Source organism: Mucor mucedo, assembly GCF_025094135.1.
Source record: "Mucor mucedo strain NRRL 3635 chromosome Unknown EV154scaffold_91, whole genome shotgun sequence".
In the NCBI taxonomy this organism is placed as follows: domain Eukaryota; kingdom Fungi; phylum Mucoromycota; class Mucoromycetes; order Mucorales; family Mucoraceae; genus Mucor; species Mucor mucedo.
Genome location: NW_026252375.1, coordinates 113,582 through 128,692, shown reverse-complemented (window position 1 = coordinate 128,692; position 15,111 = coordinate 113,582). Strand labels below are relative to the sequence as shown.

The window sequence follows — 15,111 nt, the reverse complement described above, 5'->3', positions numbered from 1 at the left end:
AATTTTTTATTTTTTAAAAAAAAAAAAAAAAAAAAAAACGCCCTCCCGCCTTGATGACGAAACCAAAAAAAAATAAAATAAAAATAAAAACTACGTAGACATAACCACCTGAATCCATGGAGATTTACTAGTAATACTCACATCAATGCCAAAGCGATTTTTTTTTTTTAAAAAAAAAAAAAGGTGTGGCTATAAAAGAAAAGTCACAATCCCGGGTTACCTTGTCCCTGTGCAGCTTTTTTTGTTTGACCTCCCCCCCCCCCCCCTTTCTATCTTTTTTTTTTTTCATTTTAAAACATGTCTGCCATTTCACCATCCAAACAAGCAGCAATACAAGCTTACCGTAGCTTACTCAAGACACAAAAGCAAGTGTTTGCTGGTAAGCACATGTTAGATACCTCCCCTCGGGGAACACATAAAATAACAACTTTTTTTTTTTTTTTTTTGATGTGATACAGCTGATGTAGCTGCTGTTGAAGGTATCGAATTTATTGCTTTTGCATACATGTTCTTGATGTATATACATATATATTTAAACTTTTTTTTTTTGTTTGTTTAGCTGCTAGAAGAGAAACGTATGCTAGATTTATGCAATTCCAAAATGAAACGAACCACGATATCCTTGAAGAGGTACACACTATTATTATTTCATAAGCAAGAAAATTGACAGATGTTTTCTTTAATAAAAGAAATTAAAATTGGCTGGACAAGTAGAATCTTTATTGAAAAAGAATGTGATTCAAGGTGTTCCACAGGGCGATAATACATTTAGTATGTGTTTCTCTCTCTCTCTTTTTTTTCCATTCATGCTTACATACTTTTTTTTTTTGTTAGAACTTCGAATCACTAAAGATACTGAATTGAGTGATAATGATACCATCAAGAACACAAAGAACGTGAACCGTAAAAAGAAGCATCAACACAAACATACAGGTGGATGTTGTGGTGGACATCATTAAATCACTTGTGATACAAAAATATCTTTTTTTTCTCTCTCTCTCTCTCTATCTCTCTCTCTTTCTTTTTTTTTTCATTTCTTTTTCTTTTTCTCTCTTTTCACCTCCAACCACCCCCCATGAGTAATAACAATAATAAAAAAGTACCTGAATGGTCTTTACAGTTGACAGAGAAACTGATGTCTCCTAGTATCTCATCCTCTGCCATCATTATGCATCATCCACAGGATAAGCAGTTTGAAAATTACCTCGACCGACAGTTCACCTCAGACGATGCAACTTTACTCAAGAACAGACTTTCCGAAACTCCTTCCAAAAAGCCTTCGGAAGCCACCACCTTGCGAAATTCCTCAGGTACTGCCAAATACCCCACGATCGTTCCAAAAGGAGGAGGAGGAAACCCACAGAACGACGAGGAGGAGGAGGAGGCAAACCCTTGGTGGTTAACCAAGAACGATACGGACGGCTTTTATTCCTTGCCCGGTGTGTTCTTCTTATTGGGTTTCATCTTTCCTCCATTTTGGTGGATCGGTTCACTTTGGCCTCGCCACGTAAGAGAAAAAGGTGGGAAAATGGCAGAACGATGGCAGAAATTAAATCGCATCATGTCTATTGGTTTTAGTTCTATACTTGTGATACTTGTGATTGTTTTTGCTGTTTTATATGCCACTGGTAACATGTAAAAAAAAAGAAAAAAAAAAAGTCTTATACCCTGCATTTTTATTATCAAATAAAATCAAAAAAAAAAAAAAAAATTAAGCTTGTTGTTTACAGATGACATTGTTTACATTACCACCTAAAAAAAAAAAAATGTGAGTAACTGAGTGTAACCTTGAGCGTTAAACGAAAAAACTTACGTCCGTCGGCACGATGTGGTAAATCCATAGCGTACCGCCACTCGCCGTCAACAATGAATTTAAACTCGGTATCTTTGCTGGGATCCATTGGTATAGAGACAACGTGACATTGTGTTTCTTGCACCATATCAACCGGAACTTTTTTAAGGGGGGGAAAAAAAGGTCATGAGTTCTTAAAACTTATCTTAATAATTGTCTGTATAAAACTTACCAGACCAATTATTAAATTCACCTGTGACTTGAACCATTTTACCGCCATGATTCCAACTAATCTAAATTATATAAGAGAGAGTTTTGAATTTAGTTTGCAACCAATTTAAAGAAAAAATTTAGTTTTACTTGGACTGATCGTAAGGTGTTATCAACGGTCATTTCGTCAAAGAATTTTGAAGGTCGCATGATTTGAGAACAGGCTGGTGTAGAATTGTCACTATCGGATGAAGAAGCAATACTGCTGGCTGATAAACTACGTTTCATGCTAATCTCTTGTTCGTATTCATCATCTGATGCCTCTGTTTTTGTATGTTCTGTGAATGCTGCCGGTCCCTCGTCTAACTCTTCTACGGTTTCTACCAAATGTTCAGACTCCTTTAGTTCTCCTGGAGTCAATGCGTCTTGTTCCTCCTCGTCTTCTTTGTCGAATGCATCTTCTTCTTCTTCTTCTTCTTCTGTCAATACAAGTGGACTTGCGGTAGAAATGCTTCTTGTCTTTGCTCGAAAAGACCGTGAAGTGTGCCGAACAACACCAAAGACGGCTAGGAGAGTGACCCAGGAAGATAATGGTTCTTTATCCTCCTCTTCATCTTCTTCGGATGTGTTGCAAGATCGATGGACGATATCGTAGCTACAATCATCTTCATCGCTACTGTTCTTTATGCTGGAAGGGCTAGAAGGGGACAACGGAAGTGCAAGCCAATCACGCATCGTGAACCGTAATATCTGTAAAAAGAAGAAACGAAATGAAAATGAAAGAAAAGAAGAAGTTGCTGAGATCATAACTTTTTATTTTTTTTTTTATTAGGCAAAAATCAGCTAATTTTTTTTTTTTTTTTGGGAGGGGTAATAAAGATAACGAAAAATACTTAAAAAAGGACTTTTTTTTTGAAACTTATTTGTGGTCTCTTTTTATAATAAAAAAAAAAAGTTGCCTCCTCTTTCATATAAACTGTTTCATTCTCCAATCATACCTTATTTAAACTTTTTGGTTCTGCTTCCCTTCTATGCAAAACAATGAAAAAAAAAAAAAAAAATTCCCACCTGTGCGTCTGTGTGGGTATGACTTCTTACGACATTTCTGGTTTTAATCTTAGAGAGTCTCACATGTACCTTTATTATACATCTTACAGTTCACAACAAACAAATAAATATTGGTGCAACATTCGTGTATTCTTTCTTTATAGATCACACGCGACGAACATATATTTTTTTTTCCAATACCCGTCTCTTCTGGAACCTAAAGGGTGAATATATTACTCAGTACGCTTCCCATTCAATAGTGAGCTTTTCTGTGCATACAAAACTGAAAAAAAAAAAAAAAAAAAAAAAAAAAATTACTTGAGCTTACTATAAAAGTGCACATCTCACTTTCTCTCCTCTAATCTATCTGTCTTTTTTATCTCTCAACCCTGCTGACCCTCCATCTATCACGGTTGCTTCTGTCACCTGTAAATCTATTCTCCTAACGAGATATATACTCGTAATCGAATATCAATATGCGCGGGCATTTAAAAAAAACGTAGGATGCATTGGTACCACTACAACTACCCACAATCGTTGACTTTTTTTTTTTTTTTTTGGCTGTTGAGTATGACAGAGATAGGCTCTAGATTTACGTACCAGTAAGAAAAAAAAATTATGTGTGACTGGGTGGGTATGGGATGGGGGGTGACAGAAATGTACGTGTTGCCACGCAACGCTTACGAAACACCCCCACACAGACAGACACCTGAAATGAAACATGAATTACCAAATAAAGGCAAAGTCGGAATTCCCATAAAGAGACCCCGCTCCCCCCCCAATGAAGGACATGAATTTATCTCTCTCTCTCTTTTCTTAAATATTTTTACACACGCATATATATAAAAAGGAAATGTTTCGTTTGATATTAAAGCACAATATTCGAGCCATGTCAACACTCTCTTCTGCCAAGCAGGTGAATTCTGCTCAGCTTCAAGCTTGGTTATCACAGGAAAAGAAAAAAGTCATTGCCAACGGCATTACCATTGTAGACGTACGAGAACATGACGAGGTAGAACAACATGGCAAAATTAAAGGTGCTATCAATGTCCCATTTAAGTTGGATACCACCATGTTTTTAGCTGCCTTGTCAGATATTAATAAGCATAGCAAGGTATTATCTCTCTCTCTTTTTCTATATTCTTTTTTTTTTTTTTTTTGTTCTGACAGCTCCTCCCCAATTAGGTGGTCTTTCAATGCATGTCGGGCCGTCGAAGTGACTCAGCGGCGATTTTAGCTTCCAAACATGGGTTTGAAGATACCTATAGTCTGTCAGGCGGTTTAAAAGAATGGGATGGTCCTATTCAACCCTTTATGAATAATCATTCTCCTTGGGTTCATACTCTTTTTGATGCGGACACAGAAACTGCTCAATACGTTGTCACAGATTTGGGTAAATATGTAAAAAAAAAAAAAAAAAAAAAAAAACGTATGACTAATTTATCTCACCTCACTTTTTTTTTTTCACAGCAACCAAGGAAGCTTACATCATTGATCCCGTGTTAAACTATGATCCATTTGCTTCCACTGTACAGCCATTACTGGCAAAACAATTAATGCAACATGTGGAGAAATACGGTTTGAATGTTTCAAAGATTATTGACACTCATGTTCATGCGGTAAATGAATTTCAAACGTCCTCCCCCCCCCCCAAATTATTCTAACCATGTTATTTATTTATTTTTTGAAAAAAAAAAAAAAAAAAAAAAAAAAAAAAAAAAAGGATCATTTGACAGGTGCATTTTACTTGAAATCTCACTTGCCAACCAAGGTAAACATAAAAGATGATATATCTAAAAAGCTCTTATTTAACCTCTTTATTGAACTAGCCCGAATTCTGGATGGGAAAAGACGTAACCCGAGTTCAAGAAGTATTTAGTGAACGTTATAATTTAGACAAGAATGAATTAGAAACGGACGGGTCTCAGTTTGACAAACTTGTGCATGAAGGCATGGAATGGACTTTGGGTAAAGATATTCATTGTAGCGTTTTGGCAACACCTGGTCATACACCTGCTTGTATGTCTTATCGTATTGGTGATGCTGCTTTTGTGGGTGACACCTTGTTTATGGTAAGCTTCCCCCCCCCCTTTTTTTTTACTTTCTTTTTTTGTATATAGGATGCTAAAACACCCTTGTTTCCCTGTGGGAATAGCCCGATATAGGTACTGCACGATGCGATTTCCCAGGTGGAAGTGCGGAAACAATGTATGAGAGCATTCATAAAATGTATAACCACTGGCCTGATGATACAAGAATTTATGTTGGTCACGATTATCCTCCTGCAGATCGTCCGGTAAAAATAAAAATAATACGAAGGAAAAAGTCGGTTTCTAATCTTTTTATTTCGTTAGTATAATGTCATGACATCGTTGGAAAATCATAAATTAACCAACAAGATGATTAATAGTACGGTGACTTTAGAAGAGTATACAAAGATGCGTAAAGAAAGAGATTCTAAATTAAAGGCACCTCGTTATATTCACCCATCGATTCAGGTAATATTAAAAAAAAAAAAAAAAATTATATAGTTTTCCCCCCCACTTATTTGTTTGTTTTACGCTTAGACTAACCTCAGAGGTGGTATTTTACCCACGCCTGAAATTTCGAAACATGAGAAAGATGTGCTCCGTCAGTTCTTTAAGATCCCCGTTAGATTTGTTTCTTCATAATAAATAAAAAGTGATATTCTTTTTCCCTTTCAACCCTTTAAAAAAAAAAAAAACTTTATTTAACCTTTGCAATGCTATGTACCATTTCCTCCTTGGAAATTAAATGACACGTCTTTTCAATCAAATTTAACAAACTATTGATATCACTTGACCAATTATTCAAAATCTCATTGGCATCCTTCTTGGTCTGGAAATTAATGACACCAGCAGAACGATCGATACGAGCATAAATAGTCTTTGAAACCACCAACTTGGAAAGGAAGTCCTCGGCGTCCTTTTCGGTGAGATCCAACAACTGAGTCAATCGTTTGGTGGTCACACGCGTATAATATTTGGCGATCACTCGAATGTTATGTTCAACGACACGGTTATGAAGCTCCTTCAATCTCTTTTGACCTTCCTCCGTAGACTTGTTAAAGGCGTCCGATTGGCTTAATAATTGACCATAGGTTTGCTCGATTTCAGCCCATCGCATCAATTCGCTAGTCACGAAATGCTTGGTGAGTTCACCGTATTGAGGGATCTGTGCCAAGTGGGCATCTTGGTAAAGTCGATGGAGTAAATCTGATTGCTCATTATCGTAAGGTGAAAGAATCACAAACAGAACTGCATTTTGAAGCGCGTCCTTCCATTTCTTTTCGTCTTCCTTGATGGATTCGGAATCATAAATTTGCTTGTAAAACTTGTGCACGTTCAAGTACTGATCCTCGTGTAAAGCATGTTGAATCATCAAGTTGTAGAATCGAAGTTTCAAATCCTAACATTAAAAGGTTGTGTTAAACAGAGCATTTCTTTTTTTTTTTAGGGGAATGGAAAGCCTTACTTCATTCTCCTTGTCTTGGAAGAATTTAATATTGATCTTCTTGGAAATAATTTGAGTACGAATGTAATCTGATTTGGCCAAACAAAGTCTCATTTGCTCCAAAATAAAATCGACCTTTTCACGTTTATCCATTGACCCAAAAGTCTCAACTTGAAGTTCTTGAAGAATATCTGCTGCTTCGGTTACCTTGCTTTCTTCTTCGCGAATCTTTGCCAACATACGGGTGACACGTGCGCGTTCCACTTCAACATAAATCTAAATATGGGCATCGAATTTAGCATACACACACGTCTTCTCTCCCTCCCCCCCCTTTTTTTTTTTTTTTTTGCATAAAACAAAAAAACAAAAAAAAATTCATTTCTTATATACCTTTCCGTCAGTTACGGTACGAAGTGTATCAATCAATTCAAGCTTAGTCTCTAAATCAGGTGTGGAATCAAGATATGTCATAACTTCTTGAATCATCAATGTAGTGGCCTAATACAAAAATTCAGTCAAAAAAGGGTCTTCTTATCACTTGGGGGGCTACTTACAGCCTTGAGTTGACCATGCTTCTTGGATAATAAAACAATTTGCTCATTTAAAAGCTTCCAGTCCTTGACTTCATAACATAACTTGACAATTTGAACAAGAATACGACCTGTTGAAGATTGATCGGCAGCCTAAGTGAAAAACAAGATGAATACTCTTTTTTTTTTTTTTCCTCTTTATTCATTCTTTCTGCATTTACGTTTCTTGCTTGCTTTTCAATAGACATCAACTTTTCCAAAGCTTCTCTAATTTTACCTTGCTACATTTTCAGAAAGAAAAAAAAAAGGGAAAGGGTTTTATTAGTACAATAGGGAAAAAAAAAACGCGCGTCCCCCTTTCATTATCGATTCTTTTTATTTTATGTATATACCTTGGCTAAAGCTTCGGTTTCTGGTAAAAGAACATCCACTTGAGGACTAAAGTCCTTATCCATCTTTTCTAATCTTCCGTCTGACATTGTGTTTTATGTATATATGTTAAATGTTCAAAAAAAGATATTAAAAAAAAAAATCCCAGGACAGTGAAATTTTTATATAAAAGTTAAATCGCTTACGTTGTAAGTGTATACGTCATTGAGTTTTGAATCCCCGTTCAATATGTGTGGTGGTGGTGGGAGGAGTACACATTGAAAGAAGTGTTTCCCGTATTGGGATGGATGTGGCATCTTCTCTCCATTTTACATGGATTACAATGCGAATTATATGTCCTACTTTTATCTGTCATCCTAGATACCCCTCCTGAAAAAAAAAAAAAAAAAAAAAAAAAAAAAAAAAAACTTTGAATAAGAACCTTGGTACAGCAAAAATAATTTTAGTAAACATGTTGCATATCGTTTATAAATGCCACGGACCGAATGTAAATAACCTTGAGGAATCAGTGAATTTTGTATGAAAATACTTGGTAATCAAATCATTGATTGTCATATTATGGGACCCCGCAATGAATATAGCCTAACTTGTAACCATTTATACGTCTACTCATAATTATCAAAAACACCTTTTGATCAAACTCGGCATATGATACAATAGAGGTAGCGACCGATACACATTGTTCATTAATTAAGATGACACAAACAAGACGAAAGGATTATACCGTATCGTTGTGGATTTTGATCACTTCACCTTCACTCCTATGATTTATATATATATATATATATATATATATATTAACTCTCCTCATTGGCATTTATTATAATTAAGATAAAAGTTACATTGAATGATTTTTTTTTATACAATAGAGGAAGAAGGGGTTACGTGCGGTAAATTTTGATCATAAACGTAATTACGGCTAGGAGGAGGTGTAGGAAAGTACTTGTAGTAAGCATTTAATACGGCAAATGTACCAAACAAAATTAAGCCGATCCCCAAAAACCACAGGCCTATAAACCCACCATGGATACTGATGACTTGATTAATAGCATCAGAAAATGCGTCTCTGTCCGACACAATGGCTGGGTATTGTAGTGTTCTAAACATGAAGACGGCTACAAACATGAATACCTAATGATAGTAATAAAAAGGACATCTGTAGGGTAAATAATCTAAATTATCACACATCCCAAAAGCATATAAAAAAGGAAGAAAAAAAAAACTTACACCAGCTCTGGCTAGAAATCCCAAGTGACCTAGGGCATACATCATATACTTTTCAATTTTGGTGGATTCCTCGGTCTTCAAATCAATATGCCATCGGTTGGAAAAACCGTTTTGTGCCTGTGTAATAAAAGCAATGATAAAGGCCACACCGAAAACACCCACGGCCATACGATAGACCCATTGATCAGAACTGGCCCAACAGGACGGAAAACATCCGGTGGATCCTTTGGCGCTCTGTATTCGCTCTTCATGAGATTGTGTCAATAATTTACCAATGTAGACTAAATAAACAATGTACACACAGCCTGATACAATCGGTGATAATCTGGCTCGAAAAAAGTTTCCAAAAGGCGAGCATAGTGCATCATAACCTTGTCCTGAGAAGCCTTCCCAACTGCAGTAAAGAAAAATATATATATATATATTAGAATAAAATATATATACACGCAGATACGCTCACTCACAATCGCCAAAGAGAGTAGAATAATATTCCAATCAACATGATGACAAGAATAGGTGTACCAATTGAAAATAAACCCAAAAAAATAAAGACTCCCTACAAAAAATTTAAAAAAAGTATTACTTTTTTTTAAAAAAAAGTTCTCATGTTTCTTTCTTTTAAAAAAAAAGAATGTGTATTAAATGTGTTGTATGTGTACAAACCATGGGTGATTCTGTACCTGTAATATCACCAGTCAAATGCTGTGCTGTAGCAATACACAGTCCTCCCATGACAGCATATAAAATTCCTTTCGCAATAAAACCGATTCTGCCCAACCATGTCACGATAGTGTAGTGCCGTAAACGTACCCCTTTGGGTGTATAAAATATCTCTTTCCATTGTCGATGAAACCATGTCTGTTCTGTTCTTTGTTTTTCAATGATTGGAATATCGCTATTTCGATGAATGGCACTGTCTTGGTCCATTCTAATGCTTGATACTGATATACTGTTTGTAGTAGTCTGATCCATGATGGTTTTATTTATTTTTTTTAAAAAAAAAAAAAATGAATTAGAAAAAGAAGAGCATCAATAACAATAACAATTGAAAAAAAAAATGTCTTTTTATACATGATAATATGCGCTCTATCATTGTGCATATACATTTACGATGATTTTGTTGTACATGATGATTTTAATCGAACCTATAAAAGCAGTATCACTTGCTTCTTGTCATCATGAAACAATTAAATAAAAAGTCTGACTTACTTCCATTCCAGCGATTTATCTCCATGTATCGATTTGAAAGCAGTTAACAAAACAAAAAAAAATCTGACGTGCAAAAAATAAATTACTCCCTGTGTGTCTCCCCCGCCCCCTGGGATTGAGTTTTAAGCTAATAAATGTATGATAATCATGAAGACCCAATTTTTTGGCAGGTGATCTACACCCCCAAATGTTCGAATTCTCTGGTAATAACAGACTGCATGTCCTTTTATTTTTTTATACTGATTTACACGCTCTACATCGTTTGCAGATGACGATTTGCCTCCTCCAGATCACTTTATCGTGATTTTAATTTTTTGAAATTTCAAAAAAAAAAAAAAAAAAAAAGTACCAAGCTAGATGATGCCTTGCTGTCATCCACAAATGAAAAAAACAGTAATGGTATCACAAGGGTTGATGACAATTTAATAAAAAAAAATTGAAAGCTTTCTTTTATATAAGAAACAAAAAAAGTACTTCTTTGACTTTATCCCAGACACATTGTGGGTATTATATTGTTTTAAAGCCTTAAAAGAACAGGCTTTATTCATTTTGTGTAGTCTGTAATGCATATTAATTTATGAGGATAAAAGAAAAAATGAATACCTGTAGTAGATGAACGGCAGCTGGACAATGAAGCTATGAATTAATTAAAACTTTATAATGATAACTATTATTCCTATCATTTAGAATTTCCTATGAATAAAGCGATTTGCAACCTCCCATTATCATGCAAATAGACTTCTAGCAGTGACGAGTTTTTTTTTCTATGTATTGTGGATGAAGCAAAAACTTTATTCCTTGATTAAAATAAGGTTGTTATGAAAGAACTGCTATTGTTGAGAAAATTGGGATTTTAAAAACCGCTAAATTCAACATTGCTAGCTCAAGAATCATCTCGAAAGAGGTTTGTTAAATATCATGACTTTATGATAGACGTACAAGTCATGGTTCAGTGAATTTAGTACCCTTTTGGTTGGTTTCTCAACAATTTATTAACATTGAACACCATTTTTCTGGTTAGTTACTACAGTAAGTAAGAGCTCAAACTATTCTAAATTGTACTTTTAACCGAACAAAGCTTCTGTAGCTTCAATGTATGAGATAAATGCTAAATATTTTTTAAAAAGACGATAATTTACAGAAAATCGTAAGCTGAGGATAAAAATAAAATGAACTGCGTCGGACATTGTAGTTAGGGTCACACACCAATTTTCATGAAAAGAAAAAAAAAAGGGGAGTATAAAGAAGGGCACTAAATTTTGAGAAGGCACAATAAACAATCATTTCCCAAATCAAATAGGGTGTCTCGAACATGGGAATGCTTAATAAAAAAATAAATAAAAAAAAGCCTCTTTTTTTTTCTCTCTCTTTTGGTTGCGTTGTACACTTTAAACAAGGCTGAGGCACAATGAGCACATATTCTGTAATCATGAAGTAATCGAGGGTGCTACATAACTATTCCGTGTTACTGATCTTCTAATTTTCTATACAACATCCAGGGAAACAATGAGAGATAAATGACCCAAGTAAATAAATGATTCATACAGCAATTATACAATGTTCCAATATAATTCCAAAATCTATATTGTTATTGTAATTCACATCATTAAATAGTAGTACAAACAAGCCATCTCATTAAACTATTTTGAGAGCAGACTTTGATCACAGCAGAACCGGCCCCGTGGAACACAGACTGATCTATCATCAAATAATTGCATGTTTTAATTTATAAAGACGAAAAGTCAATCAAATAAATTAAATCGTTTTGGCCTCTTTTTTTCAAGACTTTGAGGTATACTTGTACGTCGTGAGATTTCATAATCATTACAGCATGGCAGCCATATGACATTGCCATCCAAACTCATATACTCTAATATTCTTTGAGCTAATGGATGAATATTTACCATTTTTTTTTTTTTTTTTTTTTTTTTTTTGGTTTTCAGGTAAGTTGAAGCTGGATCATCCTTTCAGGGGAAAATAAAGGCGTGCCTTATTTTTGTCCATAAAAAAAAAAAAAAAAAAAAAAAAAAAAAGCCGTCTCATTTTAGGTTAAATACAAACGCACGTTTTTTTTTTTTTTTTTTTTTTTTTTTTTTTTTCTTCTTTCTCCTATTGCAAAAAAATCAATAACAATAATACAAAAAAAAAGAGACCTCAATGCAACAAGTGAATGGAGTACCTGTTCTATCTTCAGACCCAGGTTTATTATACTTTGGTTTAGATGAGGAGCCAACCTGGTTTAGTGCACAAGGTGGTGTCTATAAATGTGTTGAACGGACAACAAATAAACAAGTAGCCATTAAGAAGTATTTAGTAGAAGAAGAGAGTCGACATGAAGACATGTTTGTCATGCCAAAAGAACTTGTAGAGAACGAAATTTATTCCATGACAAAATGCGTTCATCCCAATATCCTGAAATTATTAGCTGTTCACTTACATGAGGAATTCGTCTATCTTATCATGCCTCTCTGTACAGGCGGTTCTTTACAACAATACGTATTTGATCATCATCTTACTGTAGGTCAACTTGTTCATATCATTACATCGGTAAGCCTAATAAAAAGCACACGTATTTTTATTTTTTTTATTTTTTTATTTTATTTTTTTTATTATTATTACATATTAATCCTATTTTTAGATTGCTTCAGGTTTAGCCAAGGTGCATAGCCATGGTTATATCCATAGAGATATCAAGTGCGATAATATCTTTTTAGATCAAGAAAATAATAACATTGTTATTGGTATTAATAATATCAAAATGAATATATGGAATAGATTATTCATACTTCCCTTTTATAGGTGACTTTGGCGTGGTTTCTATTTCACCTGCAGCCGATTCAAGCGTAGAAGAAGCTGGGGTTGTCTTGTTTTGGTCACCTGAATTAGTACAGCAAAAAGTTGTTAACCATAAAGTAGATGTCTGGGCCTTAGGTATTGTAATCCTAGAAGTGCTGAATGGTGGTAAAGCACCTTATGAAGATGATAAATTGGATGAAGACGAGGTAATAATTTCATTTGTTCACCATTATTAAATATGGTACACTACACTAACAAAATGTGGATAGATCAAACAAAGAATTCTGGATACAGGAAAACCTGACTACCCACCAAATTTGCCTTCGCGACTTATCGATTTATTGGATCGCTGTCTTGATCCTGATCCTCGTTCAAGATCCTCGGCAAGCACTATCTTGCAGGTAAAAAATAAATAAATACAACAACTTTTTTTTTTTTTTTTTTTGGTATGCAGTAGATTGATTCATCTTTATATATACTAGCACCCATTTTTAAAAGACTATGAACCCGAATTATTATTCCCCGCCACTAGACTCGAAGAGGAAGAGGAAGAGGAAGACGTTTCGTCACAATCTGATTCTGATCAATTGGACAATATTATGCATGATATTATTAAACAGGAGACGCCCAATCACCAACTAGACGATAAACAGTTAAATACAGACGTGCATTATTTCGACGCAGAAACGGCTTCTGTGTTACCGCTCCCACCCGCAACAACACCCACCACAACTGCTAGTTCACAACAACCCGCCAAATGCAGATTGCCTCTTCCCTCCTTCTCTGTTGATAAATCAGTCTCTGCTGCTATACCTGTCAATGAGAAAATAGCAAATGTCATACGCAAACGTCAATCTATGTCAGACTCAAATCGTAGTCAAGGTTGTCGTATTCCCATGCTTTGTATCTTACAACCTGTGATTGAACCCGTGATCGAGCCTGTGATTGAAGCACCCGTCGTGAAGCAACCTCGACTTCGATCTGTCAAGTCTGTCAAATTACCACCCATGCAACAAAGATCATTGTCTGGTTCAAGTGAAAACATGCCAATGGCCCGAAAACCATTAAGTAGATCAAATACTGTACCTACACGTATGGATCAAAACATGAAATCCCCAACACGTCAAATTAAATCACCCGTTGCAAAAATCGAGACTAAGCCTTCTCAAAAGCGGGCTTCACCAAGATCCCCATTAAATGATATCAAGACCAACTTGCGTAAACCTAAAACCACATCACCTCAACCACCACCCACCCAAAAAGCCAAAAAGGAATTACCGCCAAAAAGTTCCATCTATCGTCACAAACGTTTACCTGCAGGTGAAAGTCGTACAACCAGATTAATGATGGGTGTGAGTACAACAGGGCGTCGACAATCATTTAGACAAAGAGACGAGACGACTGAAAAGGAAGTAGCACCCACATTAGGGTTAGGGTCTCGATTAGGAAAGGTCTTTGGCAAAAAAGATCTGGATAGTAAAAAAAGACCCATGTCCTTTGCTGCCTCTTCTTCCTCCATGCTCGTTAGAAACAATACAGAAATACCATCACCCATTAAATCGATACCCCATAAAGATTCTCCCCCAAGATCAAGAAGACAATCCGTACCTCTTCCTCCTACAAAAATGTTGGAAGAAGCCTCCAAAAACAACAAGAAATCAAATAATGCCATCAAAAATAGTATAAAGGCCCTTCGAGTTCATTAAGCCTCTATGTATATGTTCCTTACTCACTTTCTCTCCCTTTTTAGTATAAATAATATCCCCCCTCCCTTTTCCCCTTGTGTTCCCCCTCTCTTACCTTCTTCTTCTTTTCTCTCACCCCTTGAACGTTTTCTTAACTGTAAAACTGTTCTTTTTCTTCTCTTCATTAAAAAAAAAAAGAGGTGAGTTTAAATAATAATAAAAATTAGCATGAGCTGCTCTACTCTCATCCTCAACGTCACCCCTTAGTGTTCAATAACAAATCAATCAAAAACAACCACAACAATAAAAAAAAAAGAAGGATAAATGATTAAAGGGGTTAAAGGAATATATCAATGCGTCTTAACCCAATGATTCTTACTCTTCGGTGACCGTATCACAATGTCATTATGCACATAATCAAGTTTTATATATATTTATACATCTTTTTTTTTTTTTCCTTCCCCGAGCAGTTAAGTGTGATATTGCTCTTGGACAGTAAAATATGCTGTTACTGTTGGGGGCTAATCTTTTTTTCTGACTCACATTGCCTTGACATTGCGTTTAAAATCCCACTTTTCTTTGCATTTTTGTTTATCTTTGCCTACTTTTGGTAGCCAATGTCATAAACATGGGCTTTTTTTTTTTTTTTTTTTCTCCACGGTTGACATTTACATGCTCAATGATTTTTTTTTTTTTTTTTTTTGAGTTTAATTTAACCAAGCATAATACTTACTTTTATTTGATTAACTTT

At 35.1% G+C, this 15,111-nt stretch overlaps 7 protein-coding genes across 7 annotated transcripts; 4 read left to right on the top strand and 3 right to left on the bottom strand.

Moving 5' to 3' along the window:
* Positions 1-297: 297 nt before the first annotated feature.
* Positions 298-959, top strand: EV154DRAFT_426271 (uncharacterized protein; the record flags this gene model as incomplete). The annotated part of the gene is made up of 5 exons (XM_051596297.1): positions 298-379; positions 459-479; positions 560-630; positions 690-771; positions 835-959. The coding sequence occupies 5 exons, from the start codon at positions 298-300 to the stop codon at positions 957-959; spliced, it is 381 nt and encodes a 126-aa protein (XP_051454540.1).
* EV154DRAFT_322646 (uncharacterized protein) lies at positions 837-1,709 on the top strand. The gene has a single exon (XM_051594953.1). The coding sequence runs from the start codon at positions 1,076-1,078 to the stop codon at positions 1,637-1,639; it is 564 nt and encodes a 187-aa protein (XP_051454539.1). The 5' UTR covers positions 837-1,075; the 3' UTR covers positions 1,640-1,709.
* Positions 1,710-1,711: 2 nt separating this feature from the next.
* EV154DRAFT_566720 (uncharacterized protein) lies at positions 1,712-2,737 on the bottom strand (the record flags this gene model as incomplete). Its single annotated transcript, XM_051605971.1, has 4 exons — positions 1,712-1,752; positions 1,814-1,951; positions 2,025-2,085; positions 2,153-2,737. 4 exons carry the CDS (start codon positions 2,735-2,737, stop codon positions 1,712-1,714), a joined length of 825 nt encoding a protein of 274 aa, XP_051454538.1.
* A 1,201-nt stretch (positions 2,738-3,938) lies between these two features.
* EV154DRAFT_484434 (beta-lactamase-like protein) lies at positions 3,939-5,721 on the top strand (the record flags this gene model as incomplete). The annotated part of the gene is made up of 8 exons (XM_051598652.1): positions 3,939-4,163; positions 4,235-4,442; positions 4,520-4,668; positions 4,773-4,820; positions 4,879-5,121; positions 5,205-5,345; positions 5,404-5,547; positions 5,617-5,721. The coding sequence occupies 8 exons, from the start codon at positions 3,939-3,941 to the stop codon at positions 5,719-5,721; spliced, it is 1,263 nt and encodes a 420-aa protein (XP_051454537.1).
* A 33-nt stretch (positions 5,722-5,754) lies between these two features.
* Positions 5,755-7,583, bottom strand: EV154DRAFT_518778 (PCI domain-containing protein). The gene is made up of 6 exons (XM_051602665.1): positions 7,446-7,583; positions 7,275-7,334; positions 7,078-7,206; positions 6,914-7,021; positions 6,545-6,799; positions 5,755-6,478 (listed from the first exon to the last, which is right to left on the bottom strand). Exons 1-6 carry the CDS (start codon positions 7,530-7,532, stop codon positions 5,777-5,779), a joined length of 1,341 nt encoding a protein of 446 aa, XP_051454536.1. The 5' UTR covers positions 7,533-7,583; the 3' UTR covers positions 5,755-5,776.
* Positions 7,584-8,301: 718 nt separating this feature from the next.
* Positions 8,302-9,597, bottom strand: EV154DRAFT_426263 (uncharacterized protein; the record flags this gene model as incomplete). The annotated part of the gene is made up of 4 exons (XM_051596295.1): positions 8,302-8,574; positions 8,671-9,064; positions 9,135-9,226; positions 9,334-9,597. The coding sequence occupies 4 exons, from the start codon at positions 9,595-9,597 to the stop codon at positions 8,302-8,304; spliced, it is 1,023 nt and encodes a 340-aa protein (XP_051454535.1).
* A 2,742-nt stretch (positions 9,598-12,339) lies between these two features.
* EV154DRAFT_426265 (kinase-like domain-containing protein) lies at positions 12,340-14,381 on the top strand (the record flags this gene model as incomplete). Its single annotated transcript, XM_051596296.1, has 6 exons — positions 12,340-12,448; positions 12,679-12,881; positions 12,945-13,076; positions 13,158-13,240; positions 13,415-13,667; positions 13,836-14,381. The coding sequence occupies 6 exons, from the start codon at positions 12,340-12,342 to the stop codon at positions 14,379-14,381; spliced, it is 1,326 nt and encodes a 441-aa protein (XP_051454534.1).
* Between the last annotated feature and the right edge of the window lie 730 nt (positions 14,382-15,111).

What these genes read in the sequence shown, in the direction of transcription:
- EV154DRAFT_322646 (XM_051594953.1), top strand. Translation starts at nt 1,076, where the DNA reads ATGAGTAATAACAATAATAAAAAAGTACCTGAATGGTCTTTACAGTTG.
- EV154DRAFT_518778 (XM_051602665.1), bottom strand. Translation starts at nt 7,532, where the DNA reads ATGTCAGACGGAAGATTAGAAAAGATGGATAAGGACTTTAGTCCTCAA. An exon ending in TTGAAAAGCAAGCAAGAAAC is followed by an intron (nt 7,207 to 7,274) that starts GTAAATGCAGAA and finishes TTTTTCACTTAG; the next exon opens with GCTGCCGATCAATCTTCAAC. An exon ending in GTACCGTAACTGACGGAAAG is followed by an intron (nt 6,800 to 6,913) that starts GTATATAAGAAA and finishes GCCCATATTTAG; the next exon opens with ATTTATGTTGAAGTGGAACG.